This window comes from Cyrtonyx montezumae, unplaced genomic scaffold (assembly GCF_038088225.1).
Source record: "Cyrtonyx montezumae isolate F1298 unplaced genomic scaffold, pur_monq_1.0 scaffold_8, whole genome shotgun sequence".
Lineage (NCBI taxonomy): Eukaryota > Metazoa > Chordata > Aves > Galliformes > Odontophoridae > Cyrtonyx > Cyrtonyx montezumae.
Window position 1 is genome coordinate 18,090,073 of NW_027072089.1, and position 27,329 is coordinate 18,117,401.

The 27,329-nt window shown below is 37.9% G+C and overlaps 1 protein-coding gene across 37 annotated transcripts in view; it reads right to left on the reverse strand.

Annotated features, from left to right (window-relative positions):
- RIMS2 (regulating synaptic membrane exocytosis 2) overlaps window positions 1-27,329 on the reverse strand; it is a 433,807-nt gene that overhangs the window by 27,933 nt on the left and 378,545 nt on the right. For 32 of the 37 annotated variants that reach the window (XM_065752189.1, XM_065752177.1, XM_065752196.1 and 29 more), the window contains one exon: window positions 23,247-23,488. In XM_065752189.1, coding sequence (XP_065608261.1) covers window positions 23,247-23,488 — 242 coding nt within the window. The remainder of the gene's footprint in view (window positions 1-23,246; window positions 23,489-27,329) is intronic. The other 5 variants (XM_065752203.1, XM_065752199.1, XM_065752181.1 and 2 more) reach the window with 2 other exon arrangements.

Below are 27,329 nucleotides of genomic sequence, written 5' to 3' on the forward strand. Positions count from 1 at the left end.
CTATTATTCAATATAGTGTCTGTCAGCATGGCTAATACCAATGCCTGAGAACTGCACATGAGAGAGAAAACAACAACAAAAAACATGCATAGTAAGGAACCTCTCTATTTCATCGACCTCTGCTTTCTCAGCTAGAGGCTTTTGTGCTTCTTGCCACGGCTAGATCCAAACCTCCACATTTTGCCTTTTCTCTTTTTGAGCTAGTACATATATTTGACTCTACAATAATCCACAGAACAGGCTTAACTTTGTGCTGCGAGGAATGCTCTCTCGTCTTGTTTTTTTCTGGCAATTGCATGCAGTTCTCTGTCACCCGTATTATGAAAACTGTGAATGAATAATTCTGTAGTCACCTTATTCACAGCCATCAATCATCTCCTTCAGTCATTTTTTTCTGAGCTGAAAAATTCCATCCATGTTTTTCACCACCCTTGTTGCATTTCTCCATACCTGCTCTGGCTCTGTGCCCTTTTGGAAGCTGTGGATCACCAGAGATGCACAAAGCAGAATAATGACATTTCTTTTCTGCTCAGCTTTGTTATATTCTTTTCCTAATAATTGTAACTTCATATTTGGGAAAAATAGAAAACAAAAAACAACACAGGAGCTTAACTGTGGTGTCAAAACAAGAGGCAGAAAAACATTAAATCCCACTTTCTGCTTCAGATGACTTTACAAGAAATAAACTTTCTCATTTTTTGAACAATTTCTAATCTTTAAAGAGTGATGCAAATATCTTGCTTTTGTTTTGGAGCACTGAAAAAACCTGTGTTCAGACAGTGGTCTGAGAAAGCAGCAATAACTGTGGGTGCCTAAACCCAGGGGCCTATGACTCTCTTAGTACAAAAATTTTGACTCAGGCTCTGTGCGTGCTTTGTGTTGCATCCTGCAGGATAGAAAGAAATCAGATAGACCAATTTGAAGCTAATTTATGATTAACAGAAAACATTATAAAGAACCATATTTCTCCTCTTGTTCCATATGAAGAAAAATGGGAAACTTCTTCAGATTTCCTAAGTAGGAAAATCTTTAAAGGTAGGTAAAATTCTGTGACAGAATTAAGGAATGGCAGTGTCTAAGATTTTGTCAAACAATGAGATCCATCAGAGGAAGCCAGCACACAGCCCTGCAGACAAGACTGAAACGTTAGATGAAGATGGTAAATAAATAAATGTCAAAATAAGAGCAATTGCTTCTTGGGCACACACCAACAAATGTAAGAGTCAAAGATATAAATATTTAACACCTTGCTGTGGGATTTGATGTGAATTGTGAAAAAGAATTTTTTAGATGGGACTAGGAGAAACCACTGAACATCACTTCCAAATTTCAACCAAAAGGGAAAAATCCTCCCTTTCATGTTGTTTGGGCTACCCCAGTGAGGCTGTAGAAGACCAATAAAAAACATTTTATGATGTTCTGGGGTGTGCCTAGTTTATCTCAAACATTAATCTGGTCACCACCTCCCTCTCCTTATGGGAAGAATATGACAGAGGGTGAACTAGAAGGACGAGTATGAAATTACTGGCTCAAGTCATTTAAAGGAACCTGTAGACACAAACCCTAATGCCTGCAGAGTCCTGGTGACATTAATGAATGTCTGCAGTGACATAAATGGTCCTGGATGGCCATTCACAAAATTATCACTCCAGGAAAAAGGATTTTTGAGATACACAGCTAAATAAACAGGCCAGCTGAAGACTCATAAAAGGTCAGTCATTTCCCTTTTGGATTTAGGATTTTGGATTTCCATTTTGGAACAAGGATGGGCTTTCTTATAGAAAATAAAAGATTTGAAGCATGACAGATTTGTCATGAAAGGGACAGTCAGAACACGAAAATTCTGCCAGTGAAGAAATCTGCAAGATATATGGGAAGAGGAAGTAAAGAAGACAGACTGTGGCAGTAGCAGCAGATCATGTTGTGAGGTTTGTCTCCTCAGACCTGTTGAACCACTGTTCACTTCAGGGAAGACTGAATTTATTCCTTTGGATTGGGTGAAACTGTTAACAGACAAATATATCAGTTTCTGTTAAGGTGATTCCATTACACAGACCACAGAAGTTTGGCTATATTCCTGTCTGCTCCTGAGTGCTCAGTTAACACACAACTCAAGTTAAACCTTTTTAACCACATCTAGGGTTACATACTTCAAGACTGTTTTTTGCTTTGTAAGAGGACATTCTATCTTTTATACTTTCTTCTAATTATTTTTTTCAATCACAAATTAGCAATCTAAAGAGATACTTTCAAATTATTAAGAATTACATCTTTTACGTCAGGGCTACCTTGAAAACTACCTCATTTTTTTTGTCAGTTACATCACTACCAAATACCAGCTGTACCTAATCTATCAAATAGAAAAGCCATAAGAGCAGTGTATTTTTAGAGAAGGATCTTTCACTTTCAAATGCTCAAGTTTCTATTAAGAGCCAACACAATCACAATTTGCTATCTGTTAGCTTATTCCGTGAACTTCTTTTTTTCTTTCTTATCATTTTAAAGAGACAGGAAACATAGGAGGGAAAAGTTGTACTTTTTAATCCCAATACAATCCCAGTAAAAATAATAATTTAATTTCAACTTACAAAAACAAAAACAAACAACCCCCTCCCCCCAACTTTAACCTAAATACAGGATGTTTGAAATTTAAAAAACCAAGTTGTTTAATGTTTTAAAAGCATTACTGTATGGAGATACCAGTTATTTCCCAAGAAAGGGAAAGAAATTTGCTGAGAATCATAGTACTAAATACAGTGTGCTGAGGTATGCAAATAACACCAAATTGACCGTATTTAGAATGCAACTCTTTCTATACAGAAAATGTAGCCTCAATTTATTTCATGTCATAGAATGGCTTGGTTTGAAAGGGATTCCAAGGATCATCAAGTTCCAAACCCCCTGCTATAGGCAGGGCCACCAACATCCAGATCTGGTACTAGAGCAGGTTGCCCAGGGCCCCGTCCACCCTGGTCTAGAACACTTTCAAGGATGGGCAACCTCTCTGGGAAGCATGTTCTAGCACCTTACCACTCTCTCTGTAAAGAACTTCCCCTCGACATCCAATCTATACCTCCCCTTCTAGAGCTTAGGTACATCTACTACAGTTTAAATCCAAAATCTGACTTAGCACTTTGGCCAAGGATAGGGAGGGTCAGTCTTTCGGGCAGCAACATGTGGCTGGAAGGAGCCTCTAGGGGCCATTGAGGGTAGTCCCTCTCTCTGGGACTTTTAAATCCATCAAGCTTGAACAGACGTAGTACTTGCTGATATTTTTTCCAGTCAGAAGGGGTGTTTGACCCTTTGTGACAACTACCCTATTTCACTGTATGTCTACAAGTGCCTTGAAGGCTAAGTTAGCCACAGCATCTAATTATTTGCAACAATCCTGTTTGGGAAGATCAACTAATGAGATTCTCAGGTCGGACAGCAAAACAGTCAGCACAGCGGTGGGAGGAAGCAGTTAAAAAGAGATTAATTGTAGTAAGAAATAATTATGTTGATGCAAAATAATATGAATGTTACATATCAGTGCTGAATATGATGAGTCTGGGTAAATGGTCATATGAAGATCAAGTTAAGAGGTTTCTTAGAGTTTTGGAGGTAAGTAGCAAGGAACACATCTGTGCTTCGTGTTCCTCATGACTGAGATACTTCTGGTGACCTTTTCTTTAAAAAGCTGCACTCTGAAGACTACACATTTATTATTTAACATTGCATTAAATACCTCTGCAAAATCAGAAGATAATGTTCGTGTTCAGAACCTTTAAATGATGAATTTGAGAGTGGAATGAAGCTGCATTCCTGTTCCTTTTATGGTTCTCAAATGTCTGCCTGTACCGACAATTTATTTTCAGTACAAATACAAGTAATATTGTAATTATCCCTCTATGCTAACAGTTTTTTATTGTATTAAAATATTTTAAAAGGAACACAGGGCCTTCACTGGCACAAATACTTGTATTGTGAGATGGCTCTACTCTGCTTTTGCCTTCCTATTTCTGTATTCCTATTACTGCAAGTTACCACTTCTGTGAACAAATACAGTATTGCTTGCTTTCACAAAATAAAACACAGAAGTTCTTTAAATTATTAAAACCATATTATGTAATGACTTGTAACGGAACTTGTTAATTCTGAGCACTTACTATGACCAGGTAAAGTAAAATACAGAAACATTCATAAATATCATCCATATTCATCCAAATACCTCCTTCTAATGGCTAGTATGAAAATAAAATGTCATTTATTTGGTATTGTAGTACAAAATAGACTGTGCAGATTTATAAGCTCACTGGCAAACTGTCAGTGCATGGCAGACAACATGAATGTTTTCAGGAGGTGAGACAGGCACTGAGTGTAGAGCAAAACACATTTCTGTCAAAGCAGTCATGGAACTGAGCATGTAAGAATAGTGCAAAAGAACTTACTTACAAAAGAATACTTACAGAGAAGTACTGCAGTGGATTAATCCCATAAAGGTGACTTCCACTAAAATCTGTCCTACCTCATAGTTTATGTTCACCTCCCCATCACTGAATCCCTTAAATTTTTTTGAATTTCTAAATGTTCATATTCTCTTCTTCATAAAAATCAACCCTCCCCCCCCCTTTTTTTTTTCTCCATGCGGTGTAGAGCTGCATATATACGTGCAGAGTGAATGAGAGAGAGAACAATCATTTCTCAGTTCCATAATGAACATTCTCTACTTCCCCTATTACTGGATTTTACCTCTTCATTCATGGGGAAGAAACCCTGTGTTCACATACTCAGTTTTGTTTCCTACAACTGAACAACAGCTAACTCAAACCTGAAGGCCTACAATTGTAAAAGAGAGACCATCTAACTAGATTTTCAGAGTGCAAGACTATTTTGTAATGAAGCACAGGAACTGACTAATAATTGCTCTCTAAATAGATACTGATAATACATTCCTTGCTTTTGTCTACCCAATTGTAAACAAAATTTCCCAATTTTTATTCAGTCTAAATATTATCTGTACATATACCGTTATCAGAAAGAAACAAAACTAAGTAAAGGAGAAAGAATCCTGAAGGTTGCAAGAGTTCAGGGCACCAGGCTAAAATTTGCAATGATAAAAAAGGAAAAGTGATCACGAATGTGAGTAAGGAAGATTTTTTAACTACGTAAGTACAAAAGGTTCTGCCAGCATACAGGAGAAACCAGCATTCCCAGGGCTGCTGGGAAGAATAATGTGCGCACTGTAGAATGGTAGAATGTAAGGACTGGACCATTCTACTTCTGGGGAAGGGGCTTATATAAGATATTGCTTACCATACAACCATGTTGTTTACAGTTTGTTTTAAACACAGGCCAAGGCTCATCTGCTTTTTTCCAGAGAGCACCAGTATCAATTACCACAATTCCCAAGTCATAGTCCTGTCCAGTGAAAGTAAGTACTTCAGCTGTCCTTGAATAATGTCTGTAGGCAAGTTAGAAAGCCTATGGGTGAGAGAGAGAGGCAACAAAGGGAGCTTTACAGTTGGGGACTCCTACAGGGCATCTGATTAAGTGGAGACTGTTGTTGAAACCTTGCTTTTCCAGCTACAGGAGGCGTGTTATCACATGCTCTCATCCTGCTGGGGGACTTCAACTACCCAGACATCTGCTGGAAAAGTAGCACGATAGTCTGCAGGCAATCCAGGAGACTCCTGGATTAAGGTTAACTTTCTGAACCAACTAATGGGTCCCACCAGGGGGCTGCAGTGCTGGACCTGTTGCTCACCAATATGAGAGTACTAAGAGGTGACATCAGGATTGAAAACTGTCTGGGATGTAGTGACTGTGCTAAGGTGGAGTTCACACTTTTGAGTGATATCAGACAGGCAAAGACATAAATTAGGAAGCTTAATTTTAGGAAAGCTAACTTCCAGTTCTTCAGAGGGTTAGTCAACAAAACTTCACGGGATCTGTCCTCAAGGGCAAGGAGCAGAGCAGAGCTGGCAGATCTCTAAGGAAGCCTTCTATAGGGCACAAAAGCTTTCCCTCCCCAGGTATAGCAAGTCAGGAAAGGAAGGGAAGATAATGGCATGGCTGAAAGAGGACCTTCTCATCAAACTGGAGAGCAAGAAGAAAATGCACAGGCAGTGGAAGTGGGGACCGGTAACCTGGGTGGTGTGTAGGGATGCTGCTAGGCTTTTTAGGGATGGGGCCAGGAAAGCCAAGGCCCAAGTGGAAGATGGCAAGGGGCATAAAGAAGAATAAGAAAGGCTTCTATAGGTGCATCAGTCAGAAAAGGGTTCTAGAAGGGTGTACCTCCCCCCAGTAAGCAACACAGGCAGGCTAGTAAAAATGGACAAGGCGAAGGCCAAGATATTCAACAGTATTCTTGCAATAGTCTTCACTGACAATTGTTCTATACACAGTCCTTGACCAGATGGCTCAGAAAGTGAGAACTGGGGGAGCAGTGCCCCTCCCGCTGTAAGCAAAGATCAGGTTTGTGACCACTTGAGGAATCTGAATGTTCATAAATCTATGGGACTTGATGAAATGCATCCTACAGTCCTGAGGGAGTTGGCTGATGTAGCTACCAAGCCACTCTCAATACATAAAAAGTCACAGTGGTTAGCTGAAGTCCCTGGTAACTGGAAACAAGACACATACATTTTTAAGATGGATAAAAAGGATGACATAGGGAACTACTGACCTTTCAGCTTCACCTTAGTGCCAGGAAAGATCATGGAGCATATCCTCCTGAAAGCTATGATAAGGTATATGTAAGCGAGGGAGGTGATATGAGATAACCAGCATGGCTTCCCCAAGGGCAGGTTCTGCCTGACCAGCCTTGTTGCTTTTTCTGATGATGTAACTGTGTCACTGATCAAGGGAAGAACCGTTGATGTCATTTATCTGGACTTCAGAAATGCCTTCGACATGGTCCCCCATCACATCCTTCTCTCCTAATTGAAAAGATATGGATTTGATGGGTGGACTGTTCAAAGGATGAGGAACTGCCTGTGAGATCATACCCTGAGAGTAGTGGTCAATGGCTCTATGTCCAGATGTAGATCAGTGATAAATGGTGTCCCTCAGGGGTCAGTACTGGGATCAGTGCTCTTTAAAATCTTCATAAATGACATAAATGGTGGGACCAAGTGCACCCTCAGCAAGTTTGTGGCTGACACCTAGTTGTATGGTGTAGTCAATGTGCTTGAGGGATGGGATACCATCCACAGAGAGCTAGACAGGCTTGAGCAATGGGCCCACGTGAACCTCATGGTTCAAAGACCTGGGTCATGGCAACTCATGCTATCAGTACAAGCTGGGAGTGTAAGATTGAGAACAGCCCTGCCAAAAAGGATCTGGGGTTACTGCTGGATGGTAAGCTGAACATGAGCCAGCAATGTGCCCTCACACCCCAGAAAGCCAACCATATTCTGGGCTGCATTACAAAAAGTGTGGTCAGCAGGAGTACTGTGTCTAGATGTGGATTGCTCAGTATAGGAGTGATGTGGGCCTGATAGAGCACATCCAGAGGAGGGCCACAAAAATGATCCAAGGGATGGAACACCTCTCCCGTGAGGACAGGGTAAGAGAGCTGGGGCTTTTCAGCCTGGAGAAGAGAAGGTTCTGAGGAGACCGGATAGCAGCCTTTAAGAATATAAAGGAGGGCTATAAGAAGGAAGGGGACAGAAACTTTAGCAGAGTCTGTGGTGACAGGGTAAGGAGAAAAGGTATCAAACTAAAAGAGGGGAGAATTAGATTGGACATAAGGAAGAAATTTTTTACAATAAGGGTGGTGAGGCACTGGAACAGGTTGCTTAGAGAAGTGGTGGATGCCCCATCCTTGGAGACATTCAAGGTCAGGCTGGACCAGGCTCTGAGTCACCTGTTTTAGGTGTAGGTATCTCTGTTTCATTGCAGGGGAGTTGGACTAGATGTCCTTTAAAGGTCCTTTTCAACTAAAGATTCTATGATTCTATTTATTACACTAAGAAACTGTAAAAAACAGCTCCTGAAATAATAAGCAGTAAAATCTTTCTTTTCATTCATGCTTTCAATTTATTTTTTTCTTATTAGGTCCCAGGCTTTTGTATAATAAAGCTTTAGTGTGTTCCCAATGCAGCAAGGATCATGTGGGAGTAACTGCCATCACTGAAAAATCATTTGCACATCTGCATGTAAATCTCACCTTTCTTGAAGCAGTTCTATGGCCTTCCCCAGTCATGCCTGGAATTTAACCAATTTTGTACACAATCTGCATACAAAGAAGGAACTGCAGACTGTCTATGTAACTCCCTCTTGAGATATCAGAAGAAAACAGTCCCATGACCTCCTTACTGCAGAATCCTTACAAAAGGACCTGAAGAGCTTCAAGAGTGTGTAACGGTTTTCATGGACATGCTGCAGAAATCAAGCTACCACAGAAAGAAACAGCTTGGGCGCTGCTACCCAGAGCCCTTCTCACTGTTCTCACCTTGGCAGACAGGAATAAAGCAGTAAGAGTAGAATGCAACCTATCATTCATATAAAAAGTATCAGTTTTCACCAGAATTGAAGAAATTAGAAACAGAGAAATCTGTTAATCCATGTTTAGTTCCACACGTTTCATGAATTGATTTTTTTTTTAATTACATCTACAAGATGCTGTTAATTGGTAGGAAGTAATTCTAGCTTCACTTGCTGAGATTTAGCTTTCAGTTTAACTGGAGCTTGATTCACAAGATAACCCACAGAAACATGCCAAAACAAACTTCACATCCAAGCCACTTCACACATCCAGCTGGCAACACTGTGCTTAGCCTAGGCTGAGAAGTTGAGAAAAGCTTCATGTCAGGACTTAAACACACTATCAATATTCATTATCCAGCCTGGAGGCATTGAGAGCACAGCAATCCCCAGTGCTGTGACCTGACAGAGTACTGCAGCTGGTTACGAAAGCTGAAAATGCCGTTTCCATACATCCCCCATGGAAAAGGCTCTTACATGGTTGTACCATATAATAAAAAACTATCCCATGTGGATATTTCTTTCTCCTTCTTAACTTGTGAACCTATTAAACAACTGCAGTTCCAATATCTTTAGAGACCATAAAGGATATTAGTTTCCTACAAGCCTAATAAAAATAAATGGCTGTGAAGAGCTTCAAATCAGAGCTCCCACTCAGAAGCCCTAGCTTAGGCTGGACTATGCCAATCACCATTCACACGGTTTGTGTCCCAGTTAGCAGGAGAAGTGTGAAAGAGTTAAGAGAGCTCCTTAGGAGATTTCATCAAGAGCTGCAGTATGCTAAGTAAAAGATGTGAAATCGTTGCACCATTGAGAGGAGAGGTGCAGTCTCCAACATCTCTGATATCTGCAGAATGATTTAAGAGGAAAATAAAAACTTAAAATATGCACATATGTAGCATGTATGCTTTTATGTGTATATTATATATGCACAAATTTATGTCAGAAATTTGTACACCTCAAATTTATATGCATATTTACATCAGGATTGTTTTCTTTGAGGATGCTAAATCTAAGTTTATTTGAAAGAGTTGCATGCTTTGCCTCCAAGATTTTCAGTACAAAATTAAATGCAGTACTCCATAAAGGCACCTTAAAGGACATCTTTTATCTGAACAGATAAAAATCAGATTCCAAATAAAAAGAATCTTTAACAAAGCTCCCTTTTTTGTTGCTTATTGCACTGAAAATGAGCCTGTGAAACTGATTTCCTGTCCCATTACAGACGTGGTTTTTAGTTGCTGTCCTCACTTATTAGAAAGTACACCTCTATAGCTGTTTTATATTTAAAAAACAACAACAACATGAAACAACAGGTGATGCACTAATTACTGAGCCCAAACAGTAACATCAAATCAATTAGAAGGAGGAGGAGAAGAAAGCACGACACCAGACAAAAAAGGGTTTCTACTGGAGTTCTTTCCATACTCTGCTATATCAGGATTTTCCTAATCACTCTGTCCTACACAGTTCTCACTCACACAAGCTTTTCCAACTATATTATTTCCCAGCTGCTGTTCTCCCTCTAATTCCTTCGTTTCCGATTCCCACACCCTACCAACAGCCAGGCACGTAGTGACATTGAGTCCTCTCTCTTACTTCTTTCATTGGTATAATTGTTGAATATCTCCATACTCCACTTCCTTCACCTCTTGACTCCTTCTGTCACATTAAAGCCTGCCTTGCTTTCTCCTGCTGTAGTTCATTCTCACCAGTCACTTCTGCTTTTACTCTCTGTGGTGCACCTGTAATGAAAATCTTCTCAGCAGGATGCTGCCAACCACATATGTGGAGCCCTTCATCCTGGAGCTATACATTTTTACCAGTAACATAAACCCTGGTAACTTCCTTTGATATTGATACTACTCGATGCTGTTAGTATCTTCCTTTCATACTGTGTCAAGGTCAATGGCTTATAGGTCTCAGTTTTCATAAGAATGGATAGAACAGTTTCTTCTCAGTGAGATCCAAACTCTCTTTTTGCAGAAGACAAAAAAGCAATGAAATGTATTCACTTCTCTTTAGAGACTGGGCAGACATGCTATAGCTCAAGGTGAGAGGTGAAGACAGGATGGAAGGTGGGACTGGAAAATGCAGTTAATTCTGCTGCAGGGAAGAATGACAGTGAACCCCAAATGGCTAATGAGTTCCCTAAAAAGTATTTTTGGTCGAGATCAGAATTTCTGGAGACAAGCCAAAGAGCTAATGGAAACTAAGTTCAAGGATTTTCAAATGTTTTACCTGTGAGATCACTGACTGTGATTTCAGTTGGTTGTGTCCTGACTACATCTCTATATATAAGGAAAGAAAAGCAATTATGGAATACAAAACTATAAAGATTAGAGTAACTAACATGTAGATAGAGGATGCAGTAATATTTACATGGAAGTATTGCAAGCACGTTCCTCTGCCATCTGCCTTATCCTCCTGAATTTAATTATCTCTGTGGTCTGTTCATTCAAATGTAGATGAAATTATCCAAGGCGTTATGAAACTACAAGGTGTTACAGAGGGTATTCACAGGCTAATAAATCCTCTACAGACAAATTCATTACGGGATGACTACATGAATCCAATTTACTTAAGCTACATTTATAGTAGTGAAGACTAAAGGTGCAGGACACTCACCCGTAGCCACCCTGATTGCTCCTTAGCCAGCTGAAAGCCAGTAATTTGACTCAAGATAGCTGACCTTTCCCCAGAAGTGTGCTGCTCAGAAGACAGCATGGACATGGGAAAAGTCCAACAGATTTTAAGAATGAGTAAATTAATAGATTTTAATAGATAAATAGATAATAGATTTATAGATAAATTAATAGATTTTAAGGATAAGTTTCTTCTGTTCTGAAGAAACCTTAAGATACGTTAGCCATGTGGCCATCAGCTAGATCCTGCTTAGGACCAGAGATGATATTTTTTTGGACCTTTCTTGCAACTGTAAGATTTAAGAGGTATCTCCAGTAGGAAACCTGCAGATTCCTTTCCACATATACTGCATATCTCCAAACCCCACATAAGTACAGGTTGGCACTGAGGTAAAATCAAATGACAGAAAGTTTCTGTGTTCAGGAAAGCTGAGAATATGCTACATGGATAGAACTGGCACGTTTAAATTTGTCTCCCCACTGAGAGACGAGCACAGTGGCAAAAGCTGGGCGCCAACTTGGGCCGTTTGAGAAAACTCATTTCAAAATTGAAAAGAATCCTTTTCCCAGTGGGGTTCTGTTCAACAATTTCTATAATCTGCCAACAAGCTGCTTGAAAGCAGTTGCTTAAATGGAAGAGTAAAAGGCATGCAAGCAAATGACTTCTACTGAGCACTTACAGACGTTTCCGTCAGGAAGATGCTGAACTGACTGATGTGTTCATTTTCATGCTGCTTGACCTCTAATGTGGAGCTGCTGCTGACACCTGGCTTCTTTCAGTACATTAATTGAGTACGATGAGTCCAGCTTGTGAGCTTGCTGAGAAGTGCTGCCTTTAAAGGTAACCCTTACAGCAGTGAAGTCCTCAGCTGCTGAGTAACTGATGGAACAGCTCAGAGAACCGTTCCTGTTGCCTGGCAAAATCTAACTCTCTGGACTACTATGTATTTTAGCCATTTAATTGCAAGTGATTTTCTACACTTCCTGGTATTTCTGTCCCCTCATATATGAAAATGGGACTTTGACAAGATGGTGAAGTTAAAACCCAAATTTCAGTAACTGCTGCAAGAGGGTATTTTGCAGCAAAATAGCTGAAGTGTTCCTCCAGATCTCATCCTTTAGAGGTCCTAGCAAACAGAGATCCAAGGCAGAAAACAGGAATGTTTTCTGTGTCAGGAATGGATTCGTGTCTCTTTCCTCCCTCTGTGAGGGTCAGCATCCTTCAAATGTGCCACTACTTTATGTGGAAATCCTCATGTGCTTAATAGCAAGCACATGTACTCATTTGTTTATTTCCAACATTTGAAACTAATACTCAACCTCAAAAAGAAAACTAGAACATTTAAAAAATCCTGCCTAAACCTTTTTCTTCCTCGATGTTACATTTATCCATATAAAAATTATATTTGCATCAGGATGGGAGCTCAAGTTTTGGTATTGTAACTCAGAGTATACAGAGATCGTAAACTAAACCAACTTTCATCTGCCTAGGAATTCCAGCAAGGAGGAAACTGAAATGCTCTGCAGTATGGCCAGAGCAGCAGAGAGCTCACTGCACCTTGTGGAATAAAGAGGAGGTGTCTGAATTTGAAAAAGCGACAAAGCAAGAATGTACAGATGGTGTCAGGGAGAAGTACTTTGCACTGTGCTAGAAAAAAAGCATATTTTGGTGGAGCACAGGCATTGCTACCATCTAAAATGTCAACTGCCGTAGTAATTCTGTTCCAGTTTTGAAGACCCTTTCAAGATGCATGACTCTATACAGTGAGTGCGAGTCCCAGGTTTTAGAAACACTATCCCATCTTGCATACACTTGAAATGACTGAAAATATTAAAACCAATATTTAGAAAGCGATGTCAAAGTTATAAAATCTCAACATCTAATTAGGTCATTCTATTTTATATGAACATATTACCAAAAATATACTTATTACTGATAAAATTCAGAAATCAGAGAGTAAATTAGATTAGTGTAAAACATCTGTAAAGATTTTTTCTCATGTTCATATACCATAGCACATTTTTATGCTGCGTAAAACAACAATAGATTTCAAAACATGTAAATTTCATGTTCTACCTTGCTAGAACAGGAAATTTACTAATTTTACAAAATCTATCATACAGAATTTCTATAAAAATTAGTTTTATTTTTCAGGTGTTAATATATTTTCCACTCAATATATTATTTAAATATCTTACTGCTGTAATTATGGCATGCTTCGTACAAAATACTGTAATATATTCACCTTGTAAGAGATCAATAATGTTAGTAACAATTAATTTAGTTAATCACAGGGAAATCATTTTCTTTCATAGTACAAATTTATTCTTCACAGGTTTTACTGCAGCAAACATGACCAAGAGGAGTACTTTTTATACTGCAAATATTTTCAATTAAGTCTCAGTGTGACTGAGCTAAAAATAATTTTTGCTGGTATTATGGTGTACTTGGACAGTGGCAAAATCTATGTATTACAGAACTGGATGAAATTTGGATGTAAATTTTGAAGTTTGGTTTTAATTCATGTAAGGTACAATATATAACTGAACATTAATGGGTTGATGGTTGCACTAGATGATTGTCATGGTTTCATGATTTTCGGTATTGGTATTCCACATCATAACATCATGTAGTGCATTAAGAATTAAGGAGTCGCTGCTTCAGCTCTGTGGATCATCGATAGTTATGGGTATACCTGTCTCAGAAGAGAACTACATTCCGCAGAGGACTTTGCATTGCTTTGTATTTTTACGTTTTTTTCGCTCAGAGGGAAAGATTAAAAACTCTGTGTGTGTCACAGGACACTCTCTTTCCTTTGGGATGGACTCAGCAGTGGGTGCTTGCTGCCGTCCGCGTTCAGCGTTAGCGTAAGGCCTTCGGTTTATCAGACACTCTCTCTTGCTCGTTTTATTTGATTTCCTAGCTTAAATTCCAATTATATTGAATTATATTGGGTTATTTTGCTTTCCAATATTTTATTTAGTAAATTAGCTTTCCTCCTCAGATCATTGCCGCTGTTTTGTTTCTAGGCCCATCTCCCTTTTCCCCTTCCCCTTTCCTGGGGCGTGGGTCTGTGGGTTCCCCCACACCAACTGTCAAAGAACCGGGCCGAACCTGCCCGTGAACTGTTGACAGTGATTTCAGTAGTCTTTTCCAACCTTAGTGATTCTATGGTCTTCAATATCTAGGGAAAGCACTAGACTGTTACAATGGTTAAAACTGGACAATATAATAAACAGTGCTTAAATGAACTGTTGTATTCAACTTGGCATTTGCTACACTTGTTTCTTGGCCAAACAAATTCCCAGTCACACACTGTGAGACCTGTGTAGAGCTAGGACTTGGACATGATGATCCTTACAGGACCCTTCCAACTTGAGATATTCTAAAATTCCATGATTCTATAATTTCATAACATAATTGAAAGATTGACAGTAAAAAAAAGTCATTAATACAGGTATTTTCAAGAACAAGTAAACTGTTAGAAATAAGCATAAAAAGACTTACAAACCCAAATGTTAAAGAGACTATGATATTTTGATTATGGTATAATAAAAAGTAGCACTGCGAAGAACATAACTCCCCAAAATTATGTTCCTTGCATGCAAATAAATCCAAAAAATATATTCAAATTGAAAATTACTTAGTTGACGAGGGAAAAAAATATTTTTTGCCTTTTTTTAAGAAACCATTCAGCTTTTCCTAAACATATTCCAATGGGAAGTGTTTGAGAACAGCTTGCATGTTTTCTTCCTCCTGTGCCATGTGCTCAAAGATGATTTTTTACTTCCTAGAATACTTAGCATACATACCCTTGAGAAGGAAGAGACTGTTTAGATGAATTTAAACCTTAACATGATTAGAGAAAATTCTATCACTTTTTAAAGCAGTGATCAAAATGCACTTTGGAGCAATTCCTCAATTGTATCCTACTACAAAGTAAAAATCTGTATAAAAAAAAATACAATTCACCACCATCCTACTTGAAGTAGATTCTCCAGTTTCCACTAGATTTAGATGCACTTGTGATGACTTCAAAATTCTCTCTGCTTGGTAGGTATAAGGATGTGCATTTTTTTTACTTCAGTTGCATCACATTGAAGAATTCCTTTTTCTTGGCGTTGTCAGTAAGATAGTCAAAAAGCACACTCAGAAAGACAGAAAAAATGATTTCAAAAAATCCTGGTTTTGATGTGTAACTAAAGCATGGTGCCGGGACTGGGTATGTTTAGTTTTGTATGCTGGCTCTCCATTGACTTCTGCTAGTCCTCAGGTAATTTCTCTGAGCTGTTCGTCTCTTAACACTCCTGGTTATTGTCTTACTTCTCTACACAGATTGTAAGGCCTAGATACGAATAAAAAATGTTTAAAATTGGGTTCGAGTGTGTAAAATATACAAAATTTGGCAACTCATTCCAAATAAATAAATGTGAAAATTCTGTTCATAACCTCAGCGTGCATAGATTTCCAATAAATCAGCTTTCTATTCTAATTTTCCCTCTGATTTTGATTCTATGCATGTTGAGAATTGCCTGACTCTTGCCAACATGGAGACCGCAGGGACTGAGCCTACACAGCAGCATTAGGAAAATGCAAGTTCTGCATATTCTGCCTCAGGGACAGATCTGCTAAGATTTACATACTGCATCTACAGGATTGTGCTAAAGAAACATAGCGGTGGCCACCACTTTCCTTTATAACATTTCTAGAGAAGCAGAAAGTTCTGTGTTGCAAGCAGAAGGGTGCTCCCATGATGGAGTATGATCTGGGTACAGAGCCCAGCTCCCGCTAGAGATGACTGATGTACCTCCTGCTTTCTTGGCAAGTACTTGACACACACCATCTGACACAGGCCTGACTCACACCACTTTGCAAACAACTGAATTTGCTATCACCCATAAAAGGCCAAACAAAGCACTGACAAGGGACCCATGCCTGTAGGTCAGTGGTTAAGGCGATTAGATGGTTCAGCACCCATATCAAATGGTTGCTGGGAAATAACATCGGTGCTTTTAGCTAACTTTAAATTACTCTGTTTCTAATACAATTTATATTTTCTGTTAGTGGCAAATACACGTTTTGAGTGACAGCATCATCACATTTTGTTCATGGTAGAAAAAGACAACCACAATGGAGATGCCTAAGATGCATATGCAAGTTCATGGTAAGGCAAATCATCACAAGGAGTCCAGTTCACACAACTGTATTCTCAATATCTGAATAATTGTCCATGAGAATTATATGTTTTCCAGTGCTTAAGAAGTATTAGAATCTCTGCCTCTCCCATTTCACTCTATGGAGAGCACAGATTTGAGTTTTACTTTTCATAAAGGTATATGACAGTCTGCAGAAATGAGCAATATGAGACTGAAAGAAAACTAAACTTTTTTTAGTACTACAACATCCACATAAGTTGCATTTCAGTTGAAGCCAGAGAACTGTTCAGAGTTAGTCTGAAAAGCATGACTACAATATCAGTTTTACCTCTGGGAATATTTTCATGACTTCTTTGATGTGAAGGTAATTATTTTAGGAAATACCTGCTATCCTGAGAAATAAATCTGCATTATCAAAAGGGTATTAATGCTATTGCTGATTGCACAGGCATTGTGAGACACATAAATACTGTGCTATGACTTGCTACCAGATCTTTAATATTTCCAAATATTAAAATCCTATGTTATTACATAATGTTTAACTAAAAAAGATGCAGTTGCAATTAAACTATAAATATAAATGTATGTATTTCTGGTGCTAGAATCATGGTTCTGATAATTGTCCAAGAGCAAGATATGAGAGCCCTCTTCCTGATCTCAGTAAATCAGCCTTCAGGCCACAGTGCTGTTTACTGATGGTGCTTCACAGAGCAACATGTGGATGAGTATTATCTTTCTAGAATAATATGACTAAGTGAAAAAATTGGCAATTCTAGAAACTAATTTAACTGGAAATTACTGTTATTCCCTAAAATATAAACCATAGAGATACACACAACTACAAGTAGGTGAGTGTCTTCGACATTTCAGGCTAGCAGAAAAGTGAATGACTGCCCAAACAAAAGTACAAAATTGCCTATAAAGTTGTTTTCTAGCTTTTATGAAAGCAGAGCTCCTTTACACAAAATATCCAACAGCAACAAAAAATCATAGATACAAGTTAACTGAAGGATTATAAAGTTACAAAAGTATTGGTCCAAACCAAAAGTTACGGAAAGCTTAAGTTATTCTGTTGAGCATATCTCCCATTACATAAAATAGAAATGCTTTCCAGATCAAATTAATCAAGAGGAAGTGTAATGGGTTTTGCTTATGTAACAACAGAAAGAACAAATCATGTTTACCGTGAATACAGAAATAAAACAGCTTTAAACTTTATTTCTGATGAGATATGTATTTTTTAGCGGGAATCTTATGAGAATTCTGCTCTGAATAAGAAAAGATAGCTTAGCAGTATTCTTACCAAGAAAGATCACCCTACATTTCTCTCTATTTTTACCTCTAATTATGAAAGGTGTGAAAATCTCATAGAAGGTCAAGAAAATGTTCTGATCTCACTTAGAGCTTGCTGCTTTTTTTCCCTTATTAATGAGACCAAGTGGCAATATAAGTGGCCTTTTTAAGGAAAGGGTTGGCAATGCAGAAGATTATTTTTAGAAATTTAAGTAGTTTTTTAATTATGTAAATGCCTACAACCAGGGAATTTGGTTTTACTTCTACCACAGTCAACTGGAAAGCTCATGGGTGTCTATTTATTTGTTAGCGTACTCTCCAGAGTTTATCTAGTAAAAGCTGATTAATGTTCTTTGTAATGTGTTCATTGTAATGGTACTTTCTCCTTGGTAAAGGACTCAGGTCACAAGTCTCAAGTAATCAGTAGAACAAATTGGCCTTAATCTCTTGTCAGCTACTAATCCTATATTTTTATCAAAGTAATATGAGCTTATTTTGAAATTAGATCAGATTATACACCAGAAGAACTGATACACCTATCATACCACATATCAAAGCTATTTGTTAACAACACTAATCTGCTTCTGGAATAGGAGAGAAAATAAAATGCCAAACAAAAGAATTGATTCAAATCACCTGAATTACGCATGTGATTTTTTTTTCTTAAAAAAAAAAAAAAAGTAAAAGAAGGAAAATAAATGACCAAATTAAAAACAGCACATAATAATTTCAGCTGCAGTTCTGATTTGACCACATCAGCTAATTACAGAGATAGAAAACAATATATACTATGAAAACAAATACAATTCTAGTTTGTTAAGTTGTTCGCTCACCCTGTTTTATCTCATTTTAGACAATGAAAGGCAATTGACGAAGTTTCTTCTTCATTTTCCACTGTTGGAAGTGATTAATCATCTCCTTTTTAACAGGAAACATATGTACTGCATGTGTGGTAGAAGACTATTCTTTATAAAAATTTAAACTTTGAACTGAGAAATATAAAAAGACCAATGTTTCCTTACAGATTCTTTTCAGTCATACCAGTAATTGAGGAAATGACTTTATGAGCTATATGGTTGGTTCACAACAGACATAAGACATTCTACATATGAATGTAACACAACAGACCCTAGTTTCAACCCTCTATAAACTATATAGAATCCATAATTTTGATTTTAAGACATACACAGAAAATAAAATCTCGCTGAAAACATATAGTCACACCTGGCATTACTGCACTAGTACCTATCAAGTCATGCCATTACACGCTTTCCCTTGTATCACATATTTTAATGTGTCAGCTGTTGTAGTCATACATCTGAAGATGCTGATTGGGATCTGAATTTTGTCTTTGATTTCCTTTCTAAAGGAAGCCAGCTTTTCCACCAGGATAAACTATAGAATTTAGATCTAAAGGTCATAACATAAATTCCTCACAACCTGCCAGCCTTCTAGGAATGATATCTTGAGTCAAGGGTGGGTATTATTCCTTCAGTTATTCTGTGTAGCAGTGAAAACATACTGAAATCAGAACTAAAGGCAAGACTGATTCACCTTGCAAAATCAACTCTATGGTATCTTGAATTTTACTAAAGTCTATCTTAAGAAAAACTTAAGTACAGTTTCGTGTCAGCCAACCATTAACTTGATTCCAAGATTAAATACATTACAGAGATTTCCAGGCTTTGTTTCTTATTTGCTTTGAAATAAATCACAGAGTATGCATCCTGTATATTCTTACACCTAAATCTTTTATTAAACCAAATACTAGGAAAGAACGACTAGTACTGCTACTGTTACAAATTTTAACAAGGAGAGCTGACATGAAGTTAAAAATAAACAAATAAATACGTTGCATTGCTTCCTTAAACAAAAATGGAAAGCGGAAGATGAGTCTTGTCTACTTGATTCATTATTTTCTGTATTCCTATGGTCTTAACAGTAGCAGATTTTCTGTTGTTTCTTTTCCCTTAAGGAAGGAGATCCACGGAGCACTATTTAAGATCTTTTCATGTAATGGATTTTGGGAACACCTCACCTACATTTACTGGGTACTTGGATTTTCTTGGCTAGATCAACTGAAAAGATCACTTCTTATCGTCTGTGTCAATGAAATCAGGTCAGCTCAACTTCCTAAATTATTATTTTACTCTCATAAATTACCTTTGATGAACTTGTTTAGCAGAGTTTATTGATTAGCCATTTTCCAGGCATTTTAAGGATGTATTATTATGCTTGAGGAGAATAAAACATTGCCTCTACTGCTTATTCAAGTTTTTGTCATATTTCAGATGTACTCAACCTGCTCCTCCTAGAGGTCTTCCAACACAAAATTAACACTAACGGTAACTGAATGAAATCAAAGTGCTTCTGGTGGTTAATAAATTACATAATTACGAATATTCATACAGCTACTTCTTTTCATCCCACCAATAACAAGAAATTGACATACCCTTTATTCAAAAAACAAAGAGTTCCTACCAGAATAAACTAGAAATACAGCTCAGAAAAAGAAACCCACTTTTGTTTGTATGTATTTAGCATGTCACTATATAGTACTACACCGTATAACAGAAATAACATAAAATTAAATTGAAATGACAATAAAAACGGATCTTTTAAGGGATTTATTGTATGCCTGATTCACATTTGTGACAGCAGCTGTAATGACCCACTTTCAAAAATTTCTGGCGTAGTGAAATATGAATGAAGAAAACCATTGAAATAAAATTAATCATAACAAGACACCAGAAAGAAATTTCAGAGATGCCAGTATGTACTTTCTGACTTCAATATAAGAAAAGGTCTTATAAAAAAAATTACTGTAATATGATCAACACTTTCTGTATAAGTAGTATTGTTATCTCGTGATATTGACATTAAATAAGGAGACACATAGCTGACTAATCAAACAGCATAATATCTTCATAAACTACCCAAGAACACTTCATAATTTGATCAGTTTGTATACAGTAATAGTGCCTTACAAGTGGAGAATCCCCTGCCTCTCAGTTCCAAAAAATTTACTTACAGGAAGTTTATAGCACATTCTGTATTTCAATATCAGGCCTTATTAGTGCCTGTGCCAACATGATTCCTTGTTCAGGCACTTACCATCTGAAAACAGGAACAGGATGAGATAAAATAGGCAATGTGTGTATATTCATGATGTAGTAATTGCAAGTTTTAAACCCCTGGCATTCCTGTAAAACACATGTCCAATATTCTCCTTAAGATGTCTTGATGGATGCTGAAGACATGCAAGTCAAAACTTCTTGATGTGACCTGCCCCTCACCTACTCTAAAGACCACTGCCTTGTCTCTCTGTCGACACAGCACCATATACTTTTCTCCAGGTGTTAAAGGTTCTCCTGACACATGGCCACCAGCTTACTTACTGTATCATTAAACATGCTTGTATGACCCAACTATTTCAACGTTGCATTTTCCTGTCCTGTGATGTACAACCCCATGGCCACCAGACAAGCCCCTTTCAGGCCATGGGACAGAGACATTCTGAGAGCACCTCAGAAACTGATGCTCAGTAGCAGCTGTACAAAGCAGCATATCCCTAGCTTACACACAAGGGGCCTTTTTAGAAGGAGAAGCAGGAGCTGTTCTGGCTTTAGAGTCCTGGTGTGCAGACCTCTGTCAGGGTCAGATGAGGGAGAAGGGCTGCTAGCCAGAACCATGCAGGCTCTGGGATTTCTGCTGCAGCAGACACACTGCACTGACACACGGCTCAGTAGTCACAAGTTTTTCAAAATACCAGCTTGCACTCAATGGGTCAAGAGACCTTGAGAAATTTTTTAAGTGTTACATTTCACCGTTTTCCTCTAGCTTGAGTACCTACTCTGTTGTTGGGCAATTGATAAGATATAACAGAGAAAGTTCAGATTAAAAGTACCATCCCAAATAACTAAATCAGCAAGGTATTTAAGTCAAATCTAAGCAAGCCACACAGCGATACAGATTATCTTTAGTGCTGAGATTTGTATTTGAACAGCACACAGAAAGCTGAGAGCCTTCATTTAGTATCTCTTAAAGTAAATAATGAACGCAGATCAGAACTAGTAATGTAGTGTAATACGTATGACTTGACATCCACGTATGTTGATACAGTTATATACTCATGTACTATCACATGAACAAGACCATAGACTCCTGTGTGCGTGGTTACATTTTTTGGCTGTTTTTATACAGATATTTAACAGTGTAAAGTTTACTTCACCTTTCCTGTTCATTTGAGCTAAGAGATAATAGAAACGTATATGAAACTGCCATTTCAATAACCTTCAAGTGAGTTGTTAGAGCGGGAGACCGCTGCAGACTTGCCTAATGATGAATTAATCAGTGTCTGCATGATTTTCAGAGCACTCACACACACATGCACATTCTTTGTCCTCTGCATCTTCATTTCTACCTGATCTTTCCACATTCAGTAAGATGCATGCTTTCTCTGCTCTCTTTCAATGCTCCTCTTTTCTGTACTACTATCCCTCTTTCAAATTCTTACTTCCTGAATCCCCTGTTCTTAAGTTCTACTATTTTCATGTACAAAAGTTTACTTACAAAAGATGCCACAATTTCTGACATTGCAAGATGCCAATTTGCTCCATGTACTTGTATTTTAAAACTCTTATAACTTTGGTTTCAAAATAAAAAATGCAAACTTTGCGAAGAACAGAAAAATCTCTTATGGCTATTGATATGGTACCTAGAACACCTGCTGATGGGACTACACATGGCTGAATGATATTTATAAATTTAGGTTGAACCATATGACAATGCTACAATGATTTTGCTTAGATATTGAACATATAATATAGGTTATGTATATAACTTGAAATATATATGTAAGTGCACACATATAACATGCTTAATTGCATTTATATATATGTATATATAATATGTATATGTATTTAAATATAAGTAATAATTTTCCACATAAAATACACTTGTCCTGTGTAGATTCCTTAATTGACAATGAGAGCTTTTCAGAGTGCATTATATGGATTTTCCCTGAAACAGGAATTGTATAAGATTTTCAATGCTTTAGGTATCAGACAGAAAAACTCTCCACTTTCCCAAGATAAAATATTTCAGTATTAAACTTTAACTGACGTAAACAAAAACGAGGAAAATATTTACTGATAGTGAATACGCCTGCAGGGTGAAAAGAAAGATGTTAACAAATAATAAAATGACTCTACTGATGCACTAAAATACAACATAACATTTTGTTCATGGAAATTGTTTCAAAATAAGGGTGCATGTTCAAATGTGAGAAAAGAACGTACTGAAATAAACAGACTGTATATGTTAAAAAGAGAAGCAATTTTGCAACTCCATTTCAACGACCCTTCTCAAACTCCCATTCAGAATTCCCACAAACGTAAGAACAGCATCTCATGCTGGCTCCTGGGAAGCAAAGGAATTGTTAAATAGGTTCCAGGAAGCAGAAAATACAAGCCTCAGTCAAACCTGAAAAGGATTTTTGCTAATAAACAAGTTTAGTGAATGTCCAGACAAAAAAAAAAATGCTTGAGCATTTTCTTCTTTCGCTAGAATATTGTTGATCAGGCAACTTCAACAGGACAGACAAATGAATAAACCATAATAAATGCAAATTATGCACATGTAAGTGATGACTCCAGAGGGAAAAAAAGATCCAGTTCCTACCAGTTTGGCTGAGTTGCGATGTGCTACGGCTTTTCCGCGAGAGACCCACGATGGCCACCATCTTGGCTCCGATGCTGGAGCGTCTCTTCTTGCTGCCACCACCCACGGTGCCCACTGCCGTGTCCGACTGGCTGCCATCGTTCTTCTCCAGCGTGTACATGTCCCCACCGATGCTGGTGCTCTTAGTCATGTTCTTTCCTGAGGCGCCCATCTGTCTGCTTTGCATTTTGGATGTAAAGACACTGTCAGCCAGTGGATGGATAAACAGCGCAGACACAGAAGAGTAAAAAGGGGAAGACAGAAAAGGACAGGTTTCAGAAGGAAAGTTTTGGGAGACTGGAGGGTAACAGCAGCTAATTCACACGGTAGGGGCTGGTTTTTTAGAGGTAAGAGCAGCTTTAATGCTAGGTTCCCATTTGATCTTTCGATCAAACAGGACTGATCAAACATTACGACTGATCAAAATTTTGTTTTAAATAACACAGTCTTACTGGTTTTCTTAAAATGCATTAACAGCAGAAGCACAACAAAGAATACTATATCAGTATGCCCTTGTATACGTTTTTTAAAAACTATGCAAGAATAGAAATATATTCATAGATTTAGAGCATTGCTTTTCCACATTTGATAAATCAGATCATAAACATTTGTTCATCTTCTTTATCACCTAAGAAGCTTCTGAAAATGGCTTGAGTAGGGATTACCTGGGCACGGCAAGAGACACAAGGAAAATAAAATACAGAAACTGTCATGCTTTAACTAGAATTTTTATTTTCTATAAAGGAAAATAATCACTATCTAAAATGACAAGTGTTTTTCACAGCTATGGAAAAGCAAAGGGTCTTCAAGACCCATCAGTAAGCTACAGAAAAGCCACTGCCTGGCTCTCCTGTATTGTTCTTATGGTTTTCCTCCAGCACCACTATACGGTGACCTGGAAAGAAGGGAAAAAAAAAAAGAGCTGGGTGAAAATAACCTTCCTTTAATATAATGCTTTTCTAATTTATTTTTGCATTCCTTACACATCCCTTTTGTATGCTTCTTGAGCTTTATCTATCACAGTAGTAAGTTGTTACGTGCCCGCACTTCTGCCTGTTGAGGTGACACAGCAACATACTTGGGCATTTGCTGTCCTTCTAGAAGTGACTTTATCACCAAATAATTATTTAAAGTATAAAAACATAAACAGTCAAACATCTGAAGTGGTTCAATTTATTTACCGATGTCCCAACATTTAGCTCTTACAGCAAAATAATTGTTTAATGCTAAGTTCTCAGGTTATCTGGTCTGACATTACCAAAACATTTTATTTCTCAATTTAAACAAGCACTGCACGGAAATCCGCCAGTGAGGACACGGCAGCTCAGAAGGTACACACTGAAAAAGAGCTTTTAATCTGCCAGACAGAAGGTTGAAGTGTGTCCAGACCCAGAAACAGACCCCCTAATGCTACTTGGGAAATTTACATTCTGCAGCCCCCCTAAGTGCTCTGCCACTCTTATCTCATATACAGACACGCAACCTGCATTCCTCATCGAAGCAGATACTCGATTCACAAATGAATTAAATGAAAGACTGAAGTCTAAGCTCCAGTTTCTAAACATCCAGACATTTCATGGATGTTTTCAGTAATCTAGTGTAATTCAGTTATCCTATGATTTTGATAAATTTACACAGTGATGAACTAATTTTGATTTTCCCTCTCTGGCAGCAAATATCATATCATCAAATATCATCAGGTCCATACTGGATACAGTGTTAGGCAATCAGTAGAGAAAAAAAAACAACAGAATATTTCTGGAAAATGGGAAATTTTTCTCTTTGTCTGTATGTTTGTGTATAAAAGCATCACTATATAAATGCTAACAAAGATTATTTATTTTATTTTTAAATACATTTTCAAAAACGTACTTAGGCTAGTCCTGGAACTTCGCCCCTCAGCAAATGGCTTTGGTGGGTTTTTTTTTTCTGGATGTAGCCACAGTCTTCCTCTTACGTATAACAATCAAAAACTAGTTCAAAAACATACATTTATATTGCTTCTTTATTAAGCTCCTACAATAGATTTTTAGAATCACAGCATTACCAAGGGTGGAAAAGATCACCCTAAGATCATCCAGTCCATCTGTCCACCTACCACCAATATTTCCTCACTAAACCATGTTCCTTAGTAGCATAGCTACACATTCCTTTTCCTCCAGGGATGGTGACTCTGTAGGCACCCCACTCCAGTGCCTGAGCACACTTCCAGGGAAGAAGTTTTTCCTAATATCCAATCTGAACACCCTCTGGTGCAACTTGAGGCCATTCCCCTTCATACTGTCACTATTACCCTGGGGAAGAGGCTGACTCCCTTCTTGCCACCACCTCCTTTCAGGTCGATGCAGAGGGCAATAAGGCCTCCCCTGTAAAAACTTAACTATGGAATTAATGCAATGGCCTCAAAAGCAAAGGGACCATTGCATCTCTTCCCACTGATTTAAGGGGAAATGGGATGAGGCATCACATTTGGAACAGTGACACAATTATTTAAGATATTTGAGTTTCCCAGAAAGCTTTTTGGTCTTTAGTTCACAGCTGCATTTACACAAAGGAATAAAACGCCTCGAGTTAAGCCACAACACAGAAAAAAACAAATACAACAGCTAGATTATACACTATAGAAGTGTCTTTGTAATGAAGTCCAAACATACTGGGTGTGCTTCCTGAGGAAGTTACGAAGAAAAATAGGAATGAGAGTTCAGTTCAACAAATATACAGGCACAAAACACAGTTGAGAGTAACTTTGACAGGACAGATAATAACAAAAGATTGGAACACAGTGGGAGCCTGAATGTGTATTTTGTATCCTTTTTTAACTCTCCTTCTTATATGTTATTACATGTTGACACACACTGGAAAATCTAACAGTAAACTAAATGGGATAGAACATGGGTGAAAAGGAAGGAGGGGAAAGGAAAAAAAGTGGATCTCTATCCCAGGGGTTTTTTAACACTGTGATAACTTACTTATAATAACATCACATGATGTGTTTTCTTTCAAACTAACACCTTCAGAGTTTGCATTCTCAGGAAGTAGATGCCACAAGAACTAATTATCAGTTTCAACCCAATCACACATTTAAGAAATATCAGAGAGATCTAGAAAGGACAGTGTTGGGAAGAGCTAGAATCTTCAGCTTTATTTTATGCTATGTTCTAAGAATCAGAAATTAAGACCCTTACCCAGTAATGCTACTTTTAATCCCAGTTTTCTAAGTAAACATGATTAATTTCACAGTGTTGTCTGTCAGAAATCTTTCTGGCACCTGAGTAGAAAACTAAAGCTACCTAGTTTCTAAAACAGATCCCTGGAGAGAGATTTTATCAGTGCTTTTTGGGGGGCAGACAGTAGTATTGAATCTCTTTTATTTCATGTGGGAGCTCATTCTCACAGCTCAGATTGATAGGAGGATGAGTATTTTTATTGCCTGAAGAAAAACGTATTCCAATAATACAATTTTCAAGAACCACTGAGTCACACAATATCCTTAGTTGGAAAGGACCATGAAGATTACCAAGCCCTCCTCATGGCTCTACAAAGGAGCACCCACAACTCAAACTCTATGCCTGAGATCATTGCCCAAACACTCCTTGAACTGTGGCAGTTTTTGGTCATGACCACTGCCCTGTGGATGATTTTTTCAGGGCCCCTAACACCCAACATGAATCTCCCGACGCAGCTCTGTGCTGTTCCCTCCCTACCCATGAAGTCAGTGAGCTGCAGTTGTACTTTCTATTAGAAAATAGTAATTATGTCATTGCTTTATAAGTGATATTAACACTGAAGACAGGTCTTCTGTCAGAGCAGTGATAACAGAAATACCCTGTTTTCTCATAAAACAGTGGGAAGGAAAGTTCCCATTTCCTGGGTCTAATGCGCATTTAGCATATTGAGGTGCTTCAAGTGTCGTATCCTAAAATGTATAATTCTATTAAAATGCAAAAGTTTGCAACAATTGCCCATATTAAAGAAATGGATGTGCTTGAAATGGCTGGCATGCAGAAAAAGTTGCTATAATTTCACTAGGCAGTTAGCTATGAA